The sequence below is a fragment of the Gekko japonicus genome, unplaced genomic scaffold (assembly GCF_001447785.1).
Source record: "Gekko japonicus isolate JY-2015 unplaced genomic scaffold, Gekko_japonicus_V1.1 scaffold598, whole genome shotgun sequence".
Lineage (NCBI taxonomy): Eukaryota > Metazoa > Chordata > Lepidosauria > Squamata > Gekkonidae > Gekko > Gekko japonicus.
In genome coordinates this window covers 243,567-268,213 of record NW_015170910.1, presented here as the reverse complement: position 1 = coordinate 268,213, position 24,647 = coordinate 243,567, and the positions used below count along the sequence as shown (strand labels likewise).

At 49.6% G+C, this 24,647-nt stretch overlaps 1 protein-coding gene across 1 annotated transcript in view; it reads left to right on the top strand.

Annotated features, from left to right (window-relative positions):
- CARD11 (caspase recruitment domain family member 11) overlaps positions 1-24,647 on the top strand; it is an 84,936-nt gene that overhangs the window by 24,177 nt on the left and 36,112 nt on the right. Inside the window, exons 10-15 of the mRNA XM_015418680.1 lie at positions 1,101-1,216; positions 2,338-2,441; positions 5,079-5,131; positions 8,237-8,360; positions 10,479-10,680; positions 14,211-14,337. Coding sequence (XP_015274166.1) covers positions 1,101-1,216; positions 2,338-2,441; positions 5,079-5,131; positions 8,237-8,360; positions 10,479-10,680; positions 14,211-14,337 — 726 coding nt within the window. The remainder of the gene's footprint in view (positions 1-1,100; positions 1,217-2,337; positions 2,442-5,078; positions 5,132-8,236; positions 8,361-10,478; positions 10,681-14,210; positions 14,338-24,647) is intronic.

The window sequence follows — 24,647 nt, the reverse complement described above, 5'->3', positions numbered from 1 at the left end:
GTGACCTCTAGGATCCCTTCTAACTCTGTGTCAAGAAACTGGTCTCCTTTAAGAGAGTGTTTCTGCCTATGTATTAGCTTTCTTGACTGTAGAAGTCATCACCCCCACCTGCCAGCTTGTTCTCAGTGTTGTTGCTTAGGCTGGCAGGAGTGATTAACTTGCAGCAGCTGAGAACTGTCATCTTAAAGTGGTGGGCAACTTGCAATTTAGAGATCGATCCTGGTAACAGCTCTCTATTGGCTACATGGCTTCTCTTTCTGCACTGAGAACTTCCCCCCCCCAAGAGAAAGTTTTGCCCCACAAGCCACAAAACCCTGGCTGTGGGCCTGTACCTGGTCCTTTAACTAGAGATGCCAGGAATTGAACCTGGAACCTTCCGCATGCAAAGCAGGTGCTCTAGCACTGAGCCACAGTCTGTGTCCTCATGGAAGTTGGTATCGTTTTCATGTTGCAAGTGGAAGTCTTCCGTCTTAATGTTTATTATGTGTTTTTAGATTTTTAACTATTTTATTGTATTACTGGAATGTTGTTACCTGCCCAGAGCCCGCTTGCGGGAAGGTTGGGCTACAAATATGAAAAATAAATAAAATAATAAATAAGTATTTTCCTTATTTCAAGGCCACTAAAATCTTGCATAAAGAAAACTCACTCATCATTGGGGGGGGGGGGGTTGGCCTGACATTCATTACCCAGATTGCGTTTTTTCATGCATTGGAAGAATTTGTCTGCATTTTAAAAAAAGTTTATGGGCTCATGTTTGATAGTTTTGGGCAGACAAGAGAAACTTTAAGAGAAGATTTGAATGAAAGGGTTGTGCTGAGAAAGAATGCCCTAAGCGGCTTGCTCGTTCCTAGGGCCTTGGGGCGGTTAATAAAGAAGACAGTGTGGGATAAGAAAAAGTCTTTCTTGGGTCATCGAGTAGAAAAAAATAAAGACGATGCCCGGCATGTGTGCGGGGAAGGTCAGCCGACATAGAGCAATAATCACATGTGTTAGAAATCTTGTTTGCACAAAAGACTTTCTATCCGAGCATACCGTAATGCCAATATCTCGGGTGTCTCTCATCTGAGTTGATCTGTTTCTTTTGTTCGTGAGCCCAGCGGTTCGAGGCTACGAGGAGGACCGGGGCGAAGCCAGCAGCTGCCACACGGATACCAGTTCCTCTAACCCCATTTCCATCACTAACTCAGCAGGCAGTTGCGAAGTCAGCAAAATCGTAAGGAGCCCATAGGGCATCCCCTACCCTCATACAAGATAGTTTTACCCGGCCACCGCGTCTGTGTCGGTGACCCCAATTGTTTTCCCAGCTTAACGTAATCCTCGTAATGTCTTTTCTGTTAGAGTGTTCTTAACTTTCTACGTTTTTTTAACAAGGAAAGTACCCTCCTGCTGAGTTACATTTATTTCCGAGATATTTCGGCAGGGTTTGCGCAACGCCCCTCGTTCTCACCATTGGACAAGGCACTGAGGCTCGCGCTGCCGCATTGCCATTGATTATCTTCTAGCAGAGCATTTCAGATCCCTGCCAGGTTCTCGTGCCCTTCTTAGCCATGAGCAACTGTTGGGTCAGGGAGAGGAGGACGCTGGCAGCTGCAGGTTCTGGTGCATGCCGGCCAATCCATTTCTCCCCTGCCCAGCTATGTTCCAATAATCTCCCCGAGGTAGACATCCCATTATATTCAGTGTGATCGCTGGCACAGCAGGTGCGGCTAGATAGACTCAGGGTGATCTTGTGGCGTGTGAATAAGAGGCCTGGCTGGGAATGGAAACGCCTTGCTGGAGCAGTGTAAGAAATGCTGGCCCCAGGAATTGGGGAGGGGGGGATGTTTCTTTTCAGTAGCGAGGGTGGTAGGGGGAGAGACTGCCTGCTATAGAAGTCACGTCTTGTTCAAGTTCCTGTGCAGCACCGGTGCAGCTTTTGTGAGACAGGGAGTCTTTACCGCTCGGGAACTCATTCGCAAATAGCAAAGTTTGGTCAGATGGGTTCTGGGGAAGTTCCATACTTTCTGGGAGCGCGGGGATCCGGGTTGGCTTGGGACCGCCATATGTGGAGAGAGGTGGGCTTAAACCTCACACTCTCACACTCTGTTCTCCCAGTCTGAAATGGCAACGGGAGCTGCTATTTGCCCCACTGGGGAAATGACATGGGGGCAGACTCGGGCCCCCGACAATCTGATCTGCGAGCTGCGTACACTCGCCTAGCTTGGGATGCTTTATGAATCTGTCTTTCCTGTATGCTCTGTCAGTATTGGAATATAGTCATCTTGACATGTAGCACCTCTGGATTGGAAGTGACAGTCTTTCTCCATTTCTTTCGACTTGCCTTTTGGCATAAAGCAAACGCTTCGAAATCGCAACCACAGCATTATGTCCACGACCCCGGAGCCGCCAGGGAATGATTCCATAGTTCGCCGGTACAAAGAAGATGCTCCCCCTAGCAGGTAGGTGCAACTGGACTAATCCGGAATGTTCTGCAGGGTTCCAGAGTTCAGTGCAGTCGTACTTTTGGTGGTCGCGGGAGGTCAGGGCCGCAGCATGCACAAGCAAGCTGAATTTCCAGAAGAGCAGCCATGTCTCAAGCGAGAGAGACAGAATGTTGAGGGCAGTTGGGAATTGAGGGAACTGACATGGTCATTCCCCTAATAGAATCCGAGAGGGGGAAATCAGATTTGAAACTTCCAAATTGCGTATTCTCCCCGCTCGTGGTGAATCTTCGTGCGTCTCCAGCTTGTTACCTGATATCATCTCATTTGGTAGGGAAACTGGGCCACTCACAGACAAGGGAGAGGTGTCTGTATACTCAGGAGATGCTCCAAATATGCAGACAAGAATAAGTTTATGGCATCAATGAAAAGATATTGTTGAGGATCCTGATGAGGACTGAGCATGCTCATTGCCTACCAGCAAGCACGGAATGTTGAGGGCATGTTGAGGGGGGGGACAGAAAGCAATGAATTGGGGAAAGATCCTCCCTGTTGTCCTTTGAAGCTGGACAGGCCATGTGATTTCATATGATGTTTGGGTTGGAGGAGATCTGTAGTGTGTGGGGAGGGGGAGGAATCTTTGGCTGGGTGCCTGTGGCAACTCTCAATAGTCCCGCCAACAAATTAGTTGCTCTCAATAGTCCCGCCAACAAATTAGTTGCTCTCAATAGTCCCGCCAACAAATTAGTTGCTCTCAATAGTCCTGCCAACAAATTAGTTGCTCTCAATAGTCCTGCCAACAAATTAGCTGCTCAAGACTCAGTGGTGATGGAAAGTGCTGTCAAGTCACAGGCGACTTATGGCGACCCCGTGGGGTTCTCAAGGGAAGAGATGTTCAGAGGTGGTTTGCCATCGCCTGCAGCGGTGCAGGAAGGACAGGAAGGAAGAGACTGAGAGATGGCGGCCACATCCTACAAGGCTGGGTCTCTCTCTTTCAGCAAAAAGGGCCTTAGCATCTAGTTTGGTCCTATGCAGGGGTCATTTCGTAGAAAAAGAGGTGCAGGAGCTCATTAGCATAACTCATTAGCATAACTTATTTGCATATGCCACACCCCCTGACATCACCGGAAGTGTGTCAGAAGGCAACACCCTCCACTCAGGCTCCACTGGACTGTTTTGGATTGCTAGCTATGGGGGAGGGGGAACGTGCAGATCTGCCCTAGCAGAGGAGGGAGAGCTTGCACCTGAATAAAACTTGGTCTTAAAGGTGCCACTGAACTGTTTTGGACCGGGGGACCGGGGGGGAGGGGTCGCTCTGCAGCTTACCTGGCTGCTTCTTGCTCTGACTGAAGGCTGCTGGGAGCAGGGGGTGGGGCTTGTTGCATGTGCCCGCCCCCTGGGCTCTTTACTGTCGGAGCTCCGCTCCTGTGCGCTCCTGCAGGAAATGACCCCTTTGTGACTTGGGAAGGGCAACTGGGCATTATTTCTCCTCCACCGTGATATCATCGTACAGTTTCTAGTTGCAGTGCCGGCAAAAGACGCTCTAGGGGCGGGGGCAGCGGGGAGAAACTGTATAAAATTGTCAGAACGTTTCTCTCCGTGGTATTTGACAAGGTGACCGGGGTCCCTCCATTCTTCTGGTGTCGGAGCTACTTCCTTTAGACAGGAGTATCGTTGCCAGTGACCCTGTGACATTTCACAGGCATTGTGGACTCGGAAGCGCTCCTCTGAATAGACTAGGCCTCCTGCGGGCAGCTTACCGAAAGGCTGCAGAGTGAAGAGTAACGAGAGCAGAACGTGAACTCGTTCTGGGCGGCCGAGGGAGACCTCCTGTGGAGAATCTCCTGACATCTCTTCCAGGTCCTCAGGGCTCTTTCTTTGGAAACCTCCCGTTGGTCTGCCACTCCTTCCTTTCGTGTCTCTCCCTGGCTGTCCCTTGGGAGCCAGTTCGGTGTAGTGGTTAGGAGCGCGGACTCTAACCTAGGAGAAGCGGGTTTGATTCCCCACTCCTCCACATGCAGCCAGATGGGTGACCTTGGGTCAGTTACAAGTTCCTTCAGAGCCGCCCTCTCACAAGCAGTTCTCAAAAGAGCTCCCTCAGCCCCACCTACCTCACAGGCAGTGTTCCCTCTAAGCTGAGTTAGTGTGAGCTAGCTCACAGTTCTTTAGCCTCCTGCTCACACATTTTTGTCTTGCTCAGGAAGGATGGCTCCAGAGCAGACTAATCTATGCAGTAACCAAATTGCTCTCTCACAGCTTTAATGCCAGTAGCTCACAAAGTAGAATTTTTGCTCACAAGACTCCACAGCTTAGAGGGAACATTGCTCACAGGGTGTCTGTTGTGGGGAGGGGAAGGGAAAGAAGATTGTAAGCCACTCCGAGACTCCTTCGGGTACTGAAGGGCAGGGTATAAATCCAATCTCTTCCTCCTCCTCCTCCTCCTCCTCCTCCTTCTTCTTCTCTGACCCGTTGGCAGTTCTTCTTCAGCCGTGCACCTCACTCTGGTGGCTTGGGCTGTTGGCACCATCCTGCCGTTTCACCCGCCACCTCGAGACACCTTTGCTCGAGACACCTCGAGACACCCTACGTCTACCGGCTTCTGAAGACTAGGATGCGAAGAGGAGAGAGAAAATGACTTTCTTTCCTTCGTTTCAGCCTGACTGAGGAAGACAATGACAGTTTCGTCTACGACGCGTCGGAGCTGGAAGGTAAGAGCTGGGAGAGGAGAAGGCGTCTGTGAGCACCATCATCCAGTGAATGGAGACGTTGACTTTGTGGGGCTCTTGTGAATTGGGTCTTCTCTGCACTTCCTGACGCTTGTCGCCGGCAGGGCTCTTTTTGTAGCGGGGACTCCTTTGCCTATTAGGCGACACACCCCTAATGTAGCCAATCCTCCAAGAGCTTATGGAGCTCTTCTTACAGGGGCTATTGTAAGCTCTTGAAAGATTGGCTACATTAGGGGTGTGTCGCCTAATATGCAATGGAGTACCTGCTACAAGAAGAGCCCCGTTTGTCGGTAGTGGAAGGCAGGATCTCGACAGCCGCTAGAGCATTGCAGTAAGAGTGCAAGATAGCTGCGATGCCCGTGGTTCGAATCTCCTCCCTGCCATGACCTTGCATGGGCATGTCTCTTGACCAGAGCTCAGCATCACCACCATCAGCAAGATGGAAATGATCATTTGGCCCTATTGGCTGCAGGAACAGCTGCTGAGAGAATGTATGTAGGACATGTTGAGCGATTTAGATTGCAAGCTCTTTGGGGCAGAGATTCGTCTCCTCGTGCTCTGACGGCGCATGTTTGGATTGGGCCCTGTTGGTCTAGACTAGTGGATCGGCAACATGGCACCCACTGATATATTTCTTGCATCCTCGTCCTCCTTCCTTAAAGCGAAGAGCCAGTCTCGGCTTTCTGCAGTTTCACTGGAGTTGGCAATGCTTTAGAAGAGCCCAGGAGGTTTAACGGGTTTAAATTAAGGGCGAGAAGGTATTGGCTGGATCTTAGGAATAACTTTTTGACAGTCAGAGTTGTGCAACAGTGGAATCAGCTGCCTAGGGAGGTGGTGAGCTCCCCCTCCCTGGAAGTCTTTAAGCAGCGGCTAGATAAACACTTGTCAGGGATGCTCTAGGCCCCTTCCAGCTCTGCGATTCTATGATTCTGTCTTTGGGTCAGCAGGAAGCACAAATTCTGAAATCTTAGGAGGACGCATGGGTTGGAACCTACCAACATTTCACGAATGGCCGCATCCTCGATGGCAGCCATTTTGTGGTTGGTTGCACCCCTTGACCGACAGCGGGGGGTGCCTGTTACCTCAGAACACCGAAAGTGCCCACAGGCTCAACCAGTTTGGGGATCCTCGCTCTGGACTCGCAGAATAACTAAACTAGCCTTATGAGCGGTATAGCTCGACAGCAGGCTGAATACTTTCCCCTCCTCTGAATACCAGGAGTAATCCAATACACTAAGTTCCTTTCTGCATCTGTCTGCCGCTCCAGATTTTCTCAGTGCAAGTCGAGGCAATTTAAAAGTCCAGGGCAATACAGCATCCAAATAACCTGTGGCAACGGCAGGCTGAAACCGGGCTGACCACTGAAAGGAGGGAATGTAATGCAGAATGGGGGGGGGGAGACGGAATAAAAAGATTTAACTCGATTTTAGTGCAGAATGGGGGGGGACCCTGAATTAAAAAGAAGGTTGAATTGGATTTTAGTGCAGAATTGCTTGGAGGGCACTGTGGTGAATATGGATTAAAAGGAGAGTGCAGAAAGGTCTAGAACAAAGTTAGAGTCCAGTGGCACCTTTAAGACCAACACGCACGCACAAGAAAGCTCATACCTGGAATAAAACTTTGTTGGTCTTAAAGGTGCCACTGCACTTTCCGCACTAGACCTTAAATCCTGGTTCCACCCTGTCCCCGAACTTACATTCTGCACTACATGTGAGTTCACCCCTGTAATTATCTCGGGGTATTTTTACATTCTACAGTACACTCAAGTTCACCCCTGTAATTATCCTGGGGCATTTTTACTTCTGCACTACACTCGAGTTCACCCATGTAATTATCCTAGGGTATTTTTACATTCTACACTACACTCGAGTTCACCCCTGTAATTATCCTGGGGTATTTTTACATTCTGCACTACACTCGAGTTCACCCCTGTAATATCGGGGTATTTTTACATTCTGCACTACACTCGAGTTCACCCCTGTAATTATCCTGGGGTATTTTTACATTCTGCACTACACTCGAATTCGCCCCTGTAATTATCCTGGGGTATTTTTACATTCTGCACTACACTCGAGTTCGCCCCTGTAATTATCTCGGGGTATTTTTACATTCTACACTACACTCGAGTTCACCCCTGTAATATCGGGGTATTTTTACATTCTGCACTGCACTCGAGTTCGCCCCTGTAATTATCCTGGGGTATTTTTACATTCTGCACTACACTCGAGTTCACCCCTGTAATATCGGGGTATTTTTACATTCTGCACTACACTCGAGTTCACCCCTGTAATTATCCTGGGGCATTTTTACTTCTGCACTACACTCGAGTTCACCCATGTAATTATCCTAGGGTATTTTTACATTCTACAGTACACTCAAGTTCACCCCTGTAATTATCCTGGGGCATTTTTACTTCTGCACTACACTCGAGTTCACCCATGTAATTATCCTAGGGTATTTTTACATTCTACAGTACACTCAAGTTCACCCCTGTAATTATCCTGGGGCATTTTTACTTCTGCACTACACTCGAGTTCACCCCTGTAATAACGGGGTATTTTTACGTTCTCCAGTACACTCGAGTTCACCCCTGTAATTATCCTGGGGTATTTTTACATTCTGCACTACACTCGAGTTCACCCCTGTAATAACGGGGTATTTTTACGTTCTCCAGTACACTCGAGTTCACCCCTGTAATTATCCTGGGGTATTTTTACATTCTACACTACACTCGAGTTCGCCCCTGTAATTATCTCGGGGTATTTTTTGTTTCCACATTACATTGAGGTCACCCTGGTTTTGCCCCACACTTGTCCTGGGAGAAATGGATGCTGTTATAACCAGGGATAAATGCAAGGTGTTGTGTCACGAGTTGAACTCTGATAAAACCAGGGATGAGATCCAAGTGCGGAAAGGACCAGACTTTGTGTTATTGCTTCAGACCAACATGGCCGCCCACCTGGATCAATCCAATACACTGATATTGTGAGCGATTTTTGTTTTTCTCTCACTTTGGCGCTTTCTACTGTGAAGCCTTGTAGAGGACAAAAAATATATTTATCCTCTCTTCTGTGACTCTTTTTCCAGATGACTTTCATGACAGGTACTCGTACGGACCCGCCTCGCTGCCGTCTTCCACGTCGTCCCACCAGTCGGAGGGACTAGATCTGGAGCAAGTCAACTCCATTTTCAGGAAATTCTCCCTGGAGAGGTATTTTATGGGGGGGGGGGCGCTGGCTGGGTTGTTTGAACTTGGGACCTGGCCATACGATTGGCAGGATCAGGTGGTCGGCCTTGCCTCCGATTGGACCACCTCAGGCAGATAATGTGGGGTACCAAGTATGAAAGCTTTCTCTATAAAAATCTACACGAATTTGGAAAGCCAGAAGATTAGGGAGAAGGGTTCTGTGTCGTTTTCTCCAGGTCTTGCTAGTTTTCTGTGATTTTTTGTTGGGGGGGGGGAATTCAAACATCCAGTCTTCATCTAACAGCCTGAGGTAATACAGTCCTGGAAAATCTACATTACGAGTTCCTGCCATTCAGGCAGACTGGCTGTAATGGAGGGCACAGCCTTTTAGGGGCACGAGAACACTTTACGGCAGGGGTCCAAAACCTTTTTGGGCAGGCGGGCGCCTTTGGAATTCTGGGGGCAGGCACAAAATGGTTGCCGCGGGAGGCGGAGCCAGTCACAAAATGGCTGCCGCGTGTTACCCTCAGTCAAACAGCGAAGAGCCTTCTGACATGGTTGCAGCTGCTTCCAAGGCAGTGCTTTTAAAAATCTGAACAGCCAATCAAGTCTCCGACAGCCAATCAGAGGCTTTGCTGGGCATAAGCCCCATCTGGCCCCGCCCACTTTCTAAAAAACCTCGACAGGCACCAAGAAAGGTGCCAACAGATTCGACTTCCAGGCAGATTTATTAGGGTTACCCTCCAATACCCAAGTAATAGTGCTGTCCTATGCAGACTTCAGCTGCAGTCACACATATTAAATAATCCACTTTCAGTCTACTTTCAGTGCACTTTCCAACTGGAGCCAGTTTGGTGTAGTGGTTAAATGCGCAGACTCTAGTCTGGGAGAACCGGGTTTGATTCCCCACTCCTCCACTTGCAGCTGCCGGATGACCTTGGGCAAGCCATAGTTCTGGCACAGCTGCTCTTGAAAAAGGGCAGTTTCTGTCAGAGCTCTCTCAGCCCCGCCTACCTCACAAGCAGTGTTCCCTCTAAGCTGAGTTAGTGTGAGCTAGCTCACCGTTTTTTAACCTCCAGCTCACAGATTTTTGTCTTCGCTCAGGAAGGAGGGCTCCAGAGGAAACTAATTTATGCAGCAGCCAAATCGCTCGCTCACAGCTTTAATGCGAGTAGCTCACAAAGTAGGATTTTTGCTCACAAGACTCCACAGTTTAGAAGAAGAAGATTGGATTTATAGCCCGCCCTTCACTACCCAAAGGTGTCTCAGAGCGGCTTACAAACTCCTTTCCCTTCCCCTCCCCACAACAGACACCCTGTGAGGTAGGGGGAGCTGAGAGAGCTCTGACAGAAACTGCTCTTTTCCAAGAACAGCTCTTATCAGAACTACGGCTTGCCTAAGGTCATCCAGCCAGGTGCAAGTGGAGGAGTGGGGAATCAAACCCGGTTCTCCCAGATTAGAGTCCGCGCACGTAACCACTACGCCAAACTGGTGTACACCAAATTGCTCCCAGGGTGTCTGCTGTGGGGAGGGGAAGGGAAAGGAGTTTGTAAGCCGCTCTGAGACTCCTTCGGGTAGTGAAGGGTGGGGTATAAATCCAATCTCTTCTTCTCTTCTTCTTCTTCTTCCGGATTTTGCCAGTTCACACAGTAAAATCCTTGAAAAGTGCATTGAAAGTGGATTGAAAGTGAATTATTTCGTGTCTGTGACTGCAGCCTTTGGGCGATTCTGCATCTAGCGTTCGCTCCACATTTTCTCAACTGGGAGGGAAAAGTGCAGCTCAAAACCACATTCAAATACCACGGGGCAACGCCCGTACTGACTGCAAAGTCATCCCCGAACGGCCATAATTCTATGCAGGAGGTTCCATAAAACCCAGAGATCGAAGGAAGCGAAAGCAGCATGCGACGCGGAGGGGAATTTCTGTTCCAGCGCAGGTTTCGTAAAACGACGGAGGGAAAAGCCGATGCAGAATCGCCCTCAGAGAGTCCAAGCCCAACTTCAAACTAAAGTTGTTCTCTGCATTCCTCCTCCTCTTCTCCCGGCCTGCTGCAGTCCTGTTTTAAAATGCAGGAGGGACTTCGGGCAAACTCAGGAGAACGCCCTTCTTTCTAAGCCTTGTGCTCCCTCCCCTTGACGCAGGCCGTTCCGCCCCTCGGTGACGAACTTCGGCCGCCTCCGGAACACGTGCCACGCCGTCCAGCGCATCATTCTGAACGGGGACAGCCTGAGTTCGGAGATGTCCGTCCTGGGGGGCAACATGAAAGGCAGCTTCGTCAACTCTGTCAAACTGGGATCCTCGGCGGAGAAAGCGGGCCTCCGGGAGGGGCACCAGCTGCTTTTGGTGAGACCTCGGCTTTAAGAGACGGTCGGGTTGCGCATTGGTACCGTCAACCCCCTCACCTTTCCTTCTTCTGAACGCATCATGCGCTGCCTGCTGTTTTTCCATCTGTTGCTGTTGTCAAAGATGCCTGTTGGTGTAGTGGTTAAGAGCGTGGATTCTAATCCGGGAGAACCCGGTTTGATTCCCCACTCCTCCACACGCAGCTGCTGGTGTGACCTTGGGTCAGTCACAAGTGCTCCCAGAGCTGTTCTCTCACGAGCAGTCCTCGCAAGCGCTCTCTCGGCCCTACCCGCCTCACAGGGTGTCTGTTGTGGGGAGGGGAAGGGAAAGGAGATGGTAAGCCGCTCTGAGACTCTTAAGTGAAGGGCGGGATATAAATCCGAACTCCTCCTCCTCCTCCTCCTCCTCCTCCTCCTCTTCTTCTTCTCCATCTAATTGCTGCTGGTGTGTTGCTTTAGTCAAAGACCCTTACTGCTTGCATCTAATTGCTGCCGGTGTGTTGCTGTAGTCAAAGACCCTTACTGCTTGCATCTAATTGCTGCTGGTGTGTTGCTGTAGTCAAAGACCCTTACTGCTTGCATCTAATTGCTGCTGGTGTGTTGCTGTAGTCAAAGACCCTTACTGCTTGAATCTAATTGCTGCTGGTGTGTTGCGTTGCCTCTCATGGTAGCTCTGTTCACACAACCATTAGCAGTCCTCACTGCTTAGTAACAAGAGAGGTGTTGTTGGGACAGTTGGGCTGAGCAAGTGGCTAGAGGGCCTGTATACTGCTAAGGTGCCTGGTGGGTCGACTGATGGTCTGTGGAGAAATACATGTTGCACCCCTCCCCACACACATACACACTAATGGGATTCCTGCCAATGAAGACTGAGCCACCCAGCGTGGTGAGAGCAGATCTTTTTGTTCCTTGGAGGGTAGTCTTTCCTTCCTTGCAAGCAGGGCTTTTTTGGTAGAAAAAGCCCAGCAGGAACTCATTAGCATAATAGGCCACACCCAACAGCAGAAACTCATTCGCCTGTTAGGCCACAGCCCTGACAGCACAGCTCATTGGCATATTAGGCCACACCCCCATGTTACCAGAAGTGTGCTAATCCAGCCACACCCACCTTTTGCTTCTTTTTCTGTTTACCTTGTTTATTGTCCAAACCCAGGGCTTTTTTGTAGCAGGAACTCATTTGCATGTTAGGCCACACACCCCATATGTAGCCAATCGAATGAGTTCCTGCAGTTGGGTGTGGCCTATTATGCTAATGAGTTCCTGCTGGGCGTGGCCAACTTGGGAGCCAGCCGGAACTCCGTTCCTGTGCGTTCCTGCCCAAAAATAGCCCTGCTTGCAAGTATGCAGAGAGAGAGAGAAATTGCCCCAAGGTCCCTACTAAGGTTCATGGCTGAGCAGGGATTTGAACCTGGGTCTCCTGGGTGCTCCAACACAACCATGACAGCAGACAGAGAAGCGGGCCTCGAAAAAGAGTCCTCATTTCCCTAAGGTTTGCACTTCTTCAACCTTACTGCAGGTGACTTAAGACAGATAGATTCGAGTCTGCTAGCACTTTGGAAACCCACAATATTGTTGAGGTATGCGCATCAGACCAAGGAATCTTTGCTCTCAAAATCTTGTACCCTGAAAATCTTGTGGATCTCTAATGTGCCCAGAGGCGAAGCCCGAAAATTTTGGTTGGTGGGGCGTGGAGAAATCGGGGGGGGCGGCACCCCAGCTGTGCCTTCTGCTCCTCTTGCAGCAGCAGCAGAAACCGCTTCGGCTCCGCTGCAACCTCTAGTCCTCCTCTAGTCCTCTCGATTGGAGAGACTCGATTCCGGGCTGCTTTTCTGCATAAGCCGGGGAAGGGGGGGATCTCCAGCTCTCGCTCTCTCTCTTATGCGGTTTGCCGTTTTGTTTTATTTTTTGCAATTTTATTTTATTCAAAAAAATTTTTTTGCATTTTTAAAAACCTATTTATTTTTTTCGGCCCGGAAAAAAGAAACTGAGTCTTCCCTGACTGTGCCCAGGGTCACTTTAGAAACCCCACGTGCATCTTACAGCTTTTTAATTTTCCAAAAAGTTTTTGGGAATTTTTATCTGAGGGGGCGGCACTCAACTGTGGGGGGCATTGCCCCCAAATGCCCCCCAATGGCTACAAGCCTGAATGCGTTACTAGACTCAAATTGAAATTTTGTGGGCCTCTAAGGTCTTACCTTAGGAGCTGAGGTGGCTCAAGTGGTTAAGACGCTGAACTGCAGGCTGTGGAAGGTCGGTAGTTCAGCAGTTCCAGACCCGGGTGCTGCATGATCCCGTCTCTAGTTCCAGCTCCTGCCAACCTAGCAGTTCGAAAGCAAGGAATTGCAAGTAGATAAATAGGTGCCACTTCGGTGGGAAGGGAACAGCGTTCCGTGCGCCTCGGTGTTTAGTCATGCCGGCCACATGACCACGGAAACGTCTTCGGACAGCGCTGGCCCTTCGGCTTTGAAACGGAGATGAGCACCGCAACCCTAGAGTTGGACTCGACTGGCTTTCGAGCAAGGAGGAACCTTTACCTTTACCTTGAAGGTCTTACTGGACTCAAATCTAGCCGTTCTACTGCAGGCAGACATGGGTATCCTCTGAAACTGTCTTAAGGCAGGACAGACACACATACTCAAACAGAGGGTGCATTTATGCCGGTATAGATGCCGGTTGGAATCGGTGTACTTACAGGCGATCACACGGCGAACATCTGCCTTCCGTTCCTAACCATTGCAAACAGCCTTTAACCGTTGTATTCTGCCACTAGGTCCCCAAGTGGTGGTACCCTGAGTGCACCGGTTCCATCCGCATTATCCCCATCTGATCGCTCTCCGCCGGTGTCTAGCCACTTCCATTCGGAAGCCCGGGGCTTCCGCTTTTCGGTCGCCATTTTTTTTAACCCTCCTCGATGTGCGCTTGGGCGAAGCTTTGTCCCAATGTTTGTTTGTTTGTTTTTTAAAAAAAGATGCTTAGTTTTAGGCTGTGGACGAGTCCGGGACCTCACAGAGGCCCTTTTCGCTGTAAAAGTTTAAAGGGAAGTCTTCGCTTCAGGGCACGCTTTTCGGGACGGGGTGTTCTGCGCCTGCGCGAAGATCTCAACTCTCCGGATGGCTGCCTATGCGCATGTGCGAAATGTTTTAAAAAAATTAAAAACCCGCTGACGTGTGCTTCTGCGCGTCGGTAGTGTGAACGGGCATATTGTGATATGCTGCGCAGGCAGGAGGTGAGTGTGATCGCGTTTCTTCCGGATCAAATTGCACCGGTTGGAACCGCAGCGGTTTATACCGGAATAAATGCCCCCTCTGAACACACCCAGAGAGTTATCAATCCATCCATCACTGGATTTCTTAATAGTAAGAGAGTGGGAACGGGAGAGGCAAGAAGGGTCAGGGGAGTTGATGTAACATTAACCCTGCTGGGAAAAGAGTCAGGCGGCTTGTTTGTCCGCAAGAATCTCTAGCGCGCGCCTCGTAAACAAATGGAATAATTGACTCGGAGGAGACAATGGTGCCTCTCGCTTGTATCTAGATGGAGGGCTGCATCAGAGGGGAGAATACGAGCGTTCCCTTGGATACCTGTACAAAGGAAGAGGTTCACTGGATCATTCAGCGATGCAGCGGGCCCGTGACGCTGCACTGTAAACTGAATCACGAAGGTAAGCGGCAACCTTGGATTCGCCCCGGGTTCTTCGCCAGGTGCGTACATTTCGAAGCCGTACGTAGGGCTAGTTCAGGGGAGGCCGCGGAGGGAAAGCCCAGCGGCCACCGGAGCCTGGAAACCGTGGGATCAGCCAACCATCTCGCTCTCCCAGGAGTGTCAACAGGAGAGTAGGGGCCCCGCGGGAGTTGCTGTGTGGCATTTCCAGCCCCACTTCATTGGTGCTGATGTAGACAGAGAGTACAGATTGAAGGGGAGCGTCTAAGGGATGTATTGGGGGGGATGAGACAGGGGACCGGATACAAGCACAGGGGGGACGCCAGAGAAACGAGGACCCAGATCTGTGGCTAGGGCTGCCAAACCGCGGCGGGGGATCTGAGCGTCGTCACAGGATCCCTGCCGCGGGGGGACAGCGATACTCGTTGCATGGCCGTCGCCAGGATGTGACGCTACGTGTCACTCTGGCAACGGGGCTGTTTGGAGTCCCGTTGCCAGAGCGATGCATAGCGTCACATCCTGGCGACGGCAGTGCAATGAGTATCACTGTCCCCCCGCGGCAGGGATCCTGTGACGACACTCAGATCCCCCGCCGCGGTTTGGCAGCCCTATCTGTGGCTGAAATGCATGAGATAAATGCACAAGGAGGTCTTTGGAGAGGCGATGTGTAAATTTTATAAAGAAAGAGAAAGGGATAGTGGGATGTTTTGCCGACCTGACCCTGCATCCGCCTCAAGAAGTGCTGTTAAGCATTCTCCACGCCTGGGAGGAGAGAACGGAGATTCTCGGTTTGCTTCCCACAATTAGAAAAGACACCTTTAGACATTTATCTGCTATTCTGGCATGTGTATTGCTTTACAGCTGTTGGCCTTATAACCAATGCTCTCTCTAAGCTGTGGAGTCCTGTGAGCAAAAATTCTACTTTGTGAGCCCCTGGCATTTAAGTTGCGAGCGCGCGATTTGGCTACTACTGCATAAATCGGTTTGCTCCGTGGAGCCACCCTTCCTGAGCTAAGGCAAGAATGTGTGAGCCGGAGGCTAAAAAACTGAGTTGGCTCACACTAACTCAGCTTAGAGGGAACACTGCTTGGGTGGAAGACCTCCCAGCCAATGCTCCCTCTAAGCTGTGGAGTCCTGTGAGCAAAAATTCTACTTTGTGAGCCCCTGGCATTTAAGTTGCGAGCGCGCGATTTGGCTACTACTGCATAAATCGGTTTGCTCCGTGGAGCCACCCTTCCTGAGCTAAGGCAAGAATGTGTGAGCCGGAGGCTAAAAAACTGTGAGCTAAGCTCACACTGAACTCTGCTCAGAGGGAACACTGCTTTGTAACCTTCGCTGGTTATTTAGCTCTGACTTTAAGAAATTGCAAGTAGATAAATAGGTACCACTTTGGTGGGAAGGTAACAGCGTTCTGTGCGCCTTGGTGTTTAGTCATGCCGGCCACATGACCACGGAAACGTCTTCGGGCAGCGCTGGCTCTTCGGCTTGGAAACGGAGATGAGCACCGCAACCCTAGAGTCGGACTCGACTGGCTTTCGAGCAAGGGAACCTTTACCTTTTTACCTTAGAGAAAGTGACATACTGTTAGGATTCCGGTTTCCCACACATCTGTTCCCTTTATGAAAAGGCCCCCCGGAACAATTCAATTTTAGATATTCGGGGAAACGATAGACGTGGGGTACCATTTCTGCAAAAGAGCAAACCCCCCACGTTGGCGTTCTTAAATAATCAACGTATGCAAAAGTGTCCACACAAAATTTTGCCCCTCCCCGGGAGTCGATCCGAATGTTGTGCCCCCTTACCCTGCGTTTTCCGAATCCGCTTTTTCAGTGGTCTTCCCCCCCCCTTCGGATCTTAACTCGCAGTTTTTGAGGGAGGAATTCCACCGTACTCCATTCCCCCCCCCACATCACACTGCCATTTTGTGTTATGTCATCAGTAATGCATGTTCACCCCACCTGCTGCCCTACCGCCCCCCCCCCCTTTGTCCTGGAGACATCTGCCATTTAAAAGACATAGTACTGATTGTGCTACAAGATTGTAGTTACCAGGGCAAAGGCTGAGGGATACCTTTAAGTCAGTCGGAGCTGCTTCGGCAGTTCTGGGAAGGCGAATGTGTGTTAGCTTCCCCCCCCCTCCCCGCCACATTTTGGACAAATGACTGTTTAGCAAGCTCCTGTCTGGGTCCAAAATCTAGGAAGAAACGGACCCATTTGGTGCACCGTTGAGAATGCTCCCTCAAGCACCACTGGTCAAATTTGGAACCCTTCGAGCCTACCTTAATGTAAAAACGATTCAAATGAGAAGTCCGTGGATCCCGTATTGCACTTAAATTGGCCTTTCGGTGAAGTTCGGTTCTTTAATTTCCCCCCCCCCCCTGTGGTTCATTGGTGGATCGTTTGATACAGCCAACAATTTACTGACTCGGGGGATCATTAAATTGCCTCGTGATTAATGAAGTGCCTCGTGATTAATGTGCCGTTTTTCAATCAACAAATTGCCTCGTGATCAATGGACGGCTTTGTAACTTATATGAATTTTAAAGAGCGGCAGAGATTGCCAGTTAAGAATATTTATGGTTTCGTGATTATGGGTGCACTTAAATAAATCGAGGGGAAACGGGGGCTTTAACACGAGTTAATGGTGAAGCAAATGGGGGGGTGGTACTGCAAAACATTTGCAAGGAGGAATAACATAAAAATACGTTAAGGAATAACGTTAAAAAGGAAATAGGGGGGGGCAGATGAGAAGTTCGGGGGAACAGCGAGGTTACACCGGAAAATATCAGTTTCCGTGACCAGGTTTTTAGATTCTTCTGAGCGGGTTAAGTGTTTCAGACGAGAGTAGGTGAGGGTCTATGGGGCGGCCTCATTTGGAGCGCTGAATACTGTTCTGGTCCCCGTATCTCCAAAAGGACACTGCAGAGCTGGAAAAAGTACAACAGAGGGCAACCAAGATGACGTAGGGATTGGAGCCCCTTCCCTATGAGGAAAGGCTAAAGCGTCTGGGACTTTTCAGTTTAGAAAGGAGACGACTAAAGGCGGACATGATCGAGGTTCATAAAACCATGCATGGAGTGGAGACAGTTGACGGAGATAAGTTTTTCTCCCTCTCCCAAAATACTAGAACTGAAGGGCATCCAGTGAAGCTGGTGGGCAGTAGGTTCAGGACAGGCAAAGGGAAATACTACTTTACACCGAGAGTGATTGAAATGTGGAAATCGCTGCCAGGGGATGTCATGGAGGCCACAGGAATAAACAGCTTTAAAAGGGGATTGGATAGATTCATGGAGGGTAAGTCTCTCAGTGGCGACTAGCCATGGTGGCTGAGCGGAATCTCCGCATTCAGAGGCACTAAACCTCTAAGTCCCAGAGCCAGGAGGCAACATGAGGGGAAGGCCTCAGCCTCTAAGCCAGTGATGGCGAACCTTTTAGAGACCGAGGGCCCAAACTGTGACCCAAAACCCACTTATTTATCGCAAAGTGCAAACACGGCAATTTAACCTGAATACTGAGGTTTTACTTTAGAAAAAACAACTCATACGTTAACTTAAGATGATCCAAACAAAGTAAGGAAAGCGACCCCAAATGCTTTCATTTACTTAAAATTATTTGGCAGAGAATTCGACACTTTGATGGTGGTCTGGGCCTGGCTGGGGCGATGGCACGCGTGCCCACTGAGAGGGCTCTGAGTGCCACCTCTGGCACCCGTGCCACAGGTTCGCCACCACTGCTCTAAGCCCTGTTGTTGGCCATCCAGAGGAACTGGTTGGCTACTGTGAGACAGGACGCTGGATTACACTGTCAATTATGGATATGAGTCCCTAGCAAGAGAATCGTGTTACATGGTAAGTGCTTATTATTTAACACACCGATACAAGTTATGGGCCTTAGTGAAGATATTTATAGCTAAGCAAGATTGTTCCAATTGAAACAAAAAAACCCAATGATTAGATTTAAGAAATAGCCAGACTAATGTAATCCCCCCACCACCACCACCGGAGGGTTACCAGGAAAAGCCGAAGGGATGAATTTGCCTTTTTATTTATGAGGGTTTCTTAAAAGGGTGGCTGGCGTCGATTTCGTGGGTAATGTAGAGATTGATTTGGGATTTTTTAAAAAAATATATTTCCTAGAATAATTTATAGCATTAAAGAACCTCGGAGATTTATTAGATTTAATAGGATTAATAATAAATCTGGAACCTGGCAGAAAGTTCCCCACACTCCACCTACCCCTTCCCTTACAAGTAAGGTTGTCGTTCCACACTTGGGGGCAGGGGATCCCTCGCTTTCATTCATTCATTCATTCATTCATTCATTCATTCCATTTGTATCCCGCCCTCCCCGCGAACAGACTCAGGGCGGCTTACATCAGTCGGTAGAGAGTACCATAAAATCCACATAAAACATTATAAAACGGGCACTTGCCCACCACTGGCCAGCTGGCCCCCCCAAGATCAGCATCGCCAGAAATAAATGCAACGTGCCGTGTCATCCAAAAGTGATGTCAGGCACATCGCTGATGTCAGGGGGGTGATGCTCTGGGTTTTGGGCAAAACTCTATGGTTGGAGGCTGATTTTACCATAGAGTTTACCCAAAAACTAGAGTGTAGAGTGTCCCCCCCCCCCAATGTCACCAACGTGCCTACGTCACTTCTGGGTGACACGGACATGTTGCGTGACATCACTTCCAGTGACGTGGGGACATCGCCCGAGGACGCTTCTGCCTCCCGGAATGTCCCCCCATCCCCCTGCAAACATCTTCGAGGGACCAGGCAACCTGACTTTGGTGTCGGGCCAGTTAGGTGTAGTGGTTAAGTGCGCGGACTCTCATCTGGGAGAACTGGGTTTGATTCCCCACTCCTCCACATGCAGCTGCTGGTGTGGCCTTGGGGCAGTCACAAGTTCTCTCAGAGCTGTTCTCTCAAGGGCAGTTTCTGTCAGAGCTCTCTCAGCCCCGCCTACCTCACAGGGTGTCTGTTGTGGGGAAGGGGAAGGAGTTTGTAAGCCGCTCTGAGACTCCCTTGGGTAGGGAAGGGCAGGGTATAAATTCAATCTTTTCTTCTTCCTCTTCCTCTTCCTCTTCCTCTTCTTCTTCTTCTTCTTCTTCTTCTTCTTCTTCTTCTACTACTACTACTACTTCTCCAGTTGCCATTTTCAAGAGAAGGAGCTCTTTGGGGTCGAAGAAGAGCTTGCCCATTGAGAGACAATAGTCATGTTTGGATAGGCTTTTCGTGAGGGGGGGAACATGCTAATTCCTGGCGTTGTATTAATTATTTACCCATTTGGATACGTGTGCCCCGCTTTCATCCCCTCTGAGGACCCCAAACAGCTTCCAGCACCCATCTCTCCTCCTCTATTTTATCCTCACAGAAGCCTTGTGAGGTAGATGAGGCTGAGAGAGAGAGAAACTGGCCCAGGGTCTCCCAGCGAGCTTCCATGGCAGAGTAGGGATTCGAACCAGGGTCTTCTGGACATTCTATCCCAGGGGTCCCCAACCGGCACCATGGTTCCCCCTGACAACCTTCCTAGCACCTGTGCAGTGTTTTTAGAAAGTTGGCAGGGCCATGTGGGGCTTTTGTCCAGCCAGGCTTCTGATTGGCCACTGGAGATTTGATTGGCTGTGCAGATTTTAAAGAATGTTGTCTTGGCAGGATCTTCTCTGTGTGACTGAAGGTCAGCTGTGGCAGCCATTTTGTGACTCCTGCAACGGCCATTTTGTGGCCGTGCTTACCACCCTGTGTCAGAATTCCAAAGTCGCTCACAGGATTCAAAAGGCTGGGGCTCCTGCTGTAAAAACTAGGCACACAAACACAGCCTTTATTGGCCTATAAAATCAATCAGATAAAACTTCATCAAGGTAAAATTACCTCTGTAAGTCTTAAAACACCAATATTAGGAATAGTTCCTTGCTACCAAAATCTCCTATTCTTCGGCGAAGAATAGATTCTTTTGAACTATGGTGCTGGAGAAGACTCTTGAGAGTCCCTTGGACTGCAAGGAGATCAAATCAGTCGATCCTAAAAGAAATCAACCCTGACTGTTCCCTGGAAGGCCAGATAATGAAACTGAAGCTCAAATACTTTGGCCACCCAATGAGAAGGGAGCACTCACTGGAGAAGACCCTGATGCTGGGAAAGACTGAAGGTCAAAGAAGACGGGGATGGCAAAGGATGAGAAGGTTAAACAGTGTCATAGATGCAACGAACGTGAAATTGAGCCAACTTCAGAGGATGGCGGAAGACAGGAAGGCCTGGCGTGAGGTGGTCCGTGGGGTCGCGAAGAGTCGGACTCGACTGTGCGACTGAACAACAAACCAAAATCTTGGACAAAAAAATCAGCAGTCTGTAAAAACTACACAACACTGGCTCTTATTGTCATGTGCTTCCAGGGAAACCTATGTGGATGGAAAGGGACGGGATGGGTGGTATAATCCAGAGTTCTTTAGGAAATGCATCCAGTAAAACTGGAATATACTGAGAATACCCTGCTTGTGGAGGTATGGTTGGTGACTACTAAGTGACGGGGTCTTAACCTTAGCGGCCCCAAGTTTATAGAACGCCTTCTCCCATGAGGAGGGTGCCGCTCCATCCAGTAGATTAAGATACAGAGCTTTGAACGAGCCTTCAGACTTCATTTAAAAACTCATTTAAAAAACGTTTTCCCCCTCTGAAAGGACTCCCCCTTATATTTATTGCTGTCGTGGCATTCCATCGTCGTTATTTTTCATCGTGTTGGCTTTTAATTGTTGCACGGATTGTATGCATGTGTTCTTCTTATCTGTAAATTGCCTCCTGCACTCTGATTAAAAGGCAATAGATTAAAAGCCATCAACACAGTAAATGAATTTTAAAATAAATACAACCGAGGGGCTAACGGTGCAGTCCTACATGTTCTTCCAGCCGAAAACCCGTCGAAATCAACGGCCTTTGATGGGAGCTGGTCTGTGAAGGACCGCACCACAATGCAGGCATTTGTTTTAGAAACAAGGTTGTGTTTAGAACGCATGAATGAAAGTGAGTTTTATATTTCTGCTGATCTCCTCTCAGGATATATTACTGAACGAAGAGAAGTGATGGCTTTACATCTGAAGTGTGTTTGTGTGTTTTTTTAAAATGTATCTTGAGGAATGAAAGTGAGCTGTTAGATTCTTTTTTAGCACAATGGATTTGCAGGTGAAAATTAAACCTTTGTAAATAAAGATGAACATAGAGCCGAATTAGAGACAGATGCACATCAAAACAAACAGACGTGAGATATGGCCCGGGAGAGTTTTTTGGCCCTGTGTAAACCTGTTTCTCTTTCATTTTTATTTTTCTTTCTGATTTGTTTGTGTATGTGTTAAGGAAGGCAGGAAACTGAGAAAATTAAACACATTTCGCTGAATGTAAAGGGTTTAAATAAACCTAAAAAGAGATATAAGGGCATCAGGAATTTGTATAAAGACCAGTACAAGAGGCAGCAAGTTATAGTTATTAGGGCTGGACTGAGATCTGAATGCGGATTCTGTGGCCATAAAGCTTATCAGCTGAGCCATCTTTAAGCAGACCTAACACCATTCATTCAATGGATTTAGCAGGGTGTCAGTAGACGAAGAAGAGATTGGATTTATACCTTGCCCTTCACTACCCAAAGAAGTCTCAGAGCAGCTTACAACCTCCTTTCCCTTTCCCTCCCCACAACAGACACCCTGTGAGGTAGGTGGGGCCGAGAGAGCTCTCTCGAGAACTGCCCTTGAGAGAACAGCTCTGAGAGAACTTGTGACTGACCCAAGGTCATGCCAGCAGCTGCATGTGGAGGAGTGGGGCATCAAACCCGGTCCTCCCAGATTAAGAGTCCGCACTCCTGACAACAATACCAGATTGGCTTAGTGTGTTTAGGATTGGAATACAGGCGACTTTGGCCCTAAAACTGTCAACTCTGGGTTGGAAAATTCCCAGAGATTTGGGGGTGGAGCCAGGAGAGGGCGGGGTTTGGAGAGGGGAGGGTATAAGGCCATGGAGTCCACCCTCCAAAACAGCCATTTTCTCCAGGGGAACGGATCTCTTGTCGTCTGGAGATCAGGTGTAATTCGGGGAGTTTTCCAGGCCCCACCTGGAGGCCGGCAACCTTACCTTGGTCCAGCCCTTGTCACTCACCGTAACCTACCTTACAGGTCAGATGAGGTGTGGGAGCTCTGTGTAGGTTGCTGCAGGGGTCATTTCGTAGAAAAAGAGCAAGGGGAACTCATTAGCATAACTCATTAGCATATGCCACACCCCCTGACATCAGGGGCCCGGCGGTGGACCTGCAAGGCCGGCGGGAGTGCGAGGAAGCCCCGCCAAGGCCCTCCCTGGCCCCAGGCAGGCGGGGTGGGGAGAGGCGGGGAGGAAGCAACTTACCCTCCCTCTTCTCCTGCCTCCTCCTGGCTGAATGAGGGCCGGAAGCGGGGTGGCTGAAAGCAGGGGGCGGGGCTTCATCGTGTGCCCCGCACCTCACCCGGGGGAACTGTGTTCCCCCGCGATCCCCCCCGAAATGACCTCTGGGTTGCTGTGATCTGGGAGGGACGGCGGCGGAGAAATGACACATTTTGCTGCAAGAAGCAGATTTTGGGGAGGAAACACAGAGCGCGACTCCAGAAAACAGAACGTTTATCTTGATTATGCCTCCCCCGGGGCGGGGAAACAACAAAGTAGCAGTTGTGATTTCAGAGACTATAGCTGTTTTAATTTCTAGAGTGATAAAAAAGAAATCCTGAAAGTTGATTTATTTTCCTACACGGGAGTCATAGCGAGGACACCCATTTATAACGGAAGACAGATCAAGATGGGTGGCCGTGTTAGTCCGTCTGTAGCAGTAGAAAAGAGCAGGACTCCAGTGGCACCTTAAAAGGTAAAGGTCTCCCTTGCTCAAAAGCCAGTTGAATCCGACTAGGGTTGCGGTGCTCATCTCCGTTTCAAAGCCGAAGAGCCAGCGCTGTCTGAAGACGTTTCCGTGGTCATGTGGCCGGCATGACTAAACACCGAGGCGCACGGAACGCTGTTACCTTCCCACCGAAGTGGTACCTATTTATCTACTTGCGATTTCTTGCTTTCGAACTGCTAGGTTGGCAGGAGCTGGAACTAGAGACAGGAGCTCACTCCGTCATGCGGCACACTCGGGTCTCGAACTGCTGAACTACCGACCTTCCACAGCCTGCAGTTCAGCGTCTTAACCACTTGAGCCACCTTAAAGACTCACAAAATTGGTGGCGGGGAGGAGCTTCTGTGAGTCACGGCTCACTTCTTCAGGTGTCTGAAGAAGTGAGCCATGACTCACGAAAGCTCCTCCCCTGCCACTAATTTTGGCCCCGTCACATGGGCCATATAACGCGGGAGTGAGGCGTGGCTGTTTGCCTCGGGGCAAAATAAAGCGCGTTAGCCCGATCACACGGTCTCCCGAGTCTTCGCGCTGTGGCAGGGAGCTCGCGATCACACGGCGATGCTGGAGCTGGTAAAGAAGCCGCGCGGCAAGCGGTCTGTGTTTGTGCGCATGCGCAGTTCCGCGGAGCTGCACTGCTTCCAGCTTAGTGTTTGTGCGCATGCGCTTTGGAAAACCATCTGGTTTGCGACGGGACTCGGATGGGCGCCGGAAGGCACGGGATACTAGCGCTCCCGCGATCAGATGCCCGCCCCTGCCGTGCGTTTTCTGGATACTACTGCACTTTCTGAGGTATTTTCTTACTGCGCATCTTCGGCGAGATGCCACGGGTTGGCTGCAGGTGCGCTACACTTCCCAGATGTTGCAGTGTGATCGCGCACCAAAAATCTGCCTACCATTCGTGCCTTTAGCGTGGCAAATCCTCCGTGTGAACGGGGCCTTTGCTAGTCTTTAAGGTGCTCCTGGACTCTTGCTCTTTTTCCATTTATAACCAGTATATGTATACAGAGAGGGAAAGGGAGGTGTCTCTAATAAGGGAGTAGCTTTTTAAAATTCAGTGCAAGATCTAAGACCTGATTATTTGAATGAAGCAAAGTGACGTTAGTCGGTTATTGTCCTGGAATTAGGTGAGTACTGACAGATGCTAATCGGGGGCGGGGGAGTACTGTTATCTTTCCGAATGAATTTAGAGATAACAGACTAAATTAATATTTGGAGAAAGTCACACCCCATTGACAAGGGTTGCATGTTTTATTGAGATGTTCATCCAGTCTGGTGTAGTGGTTAGGAGCGCAGACGCTAAACGGGAGAACCAGGTTTGATTCCCCACTCCTCCACATGCGGCTGCTGGTATGACCTTGGGTCAGTCACAAGTTCTCTCAGAGCTGTTCTCTCAGGAGCAGTCCTCGGAA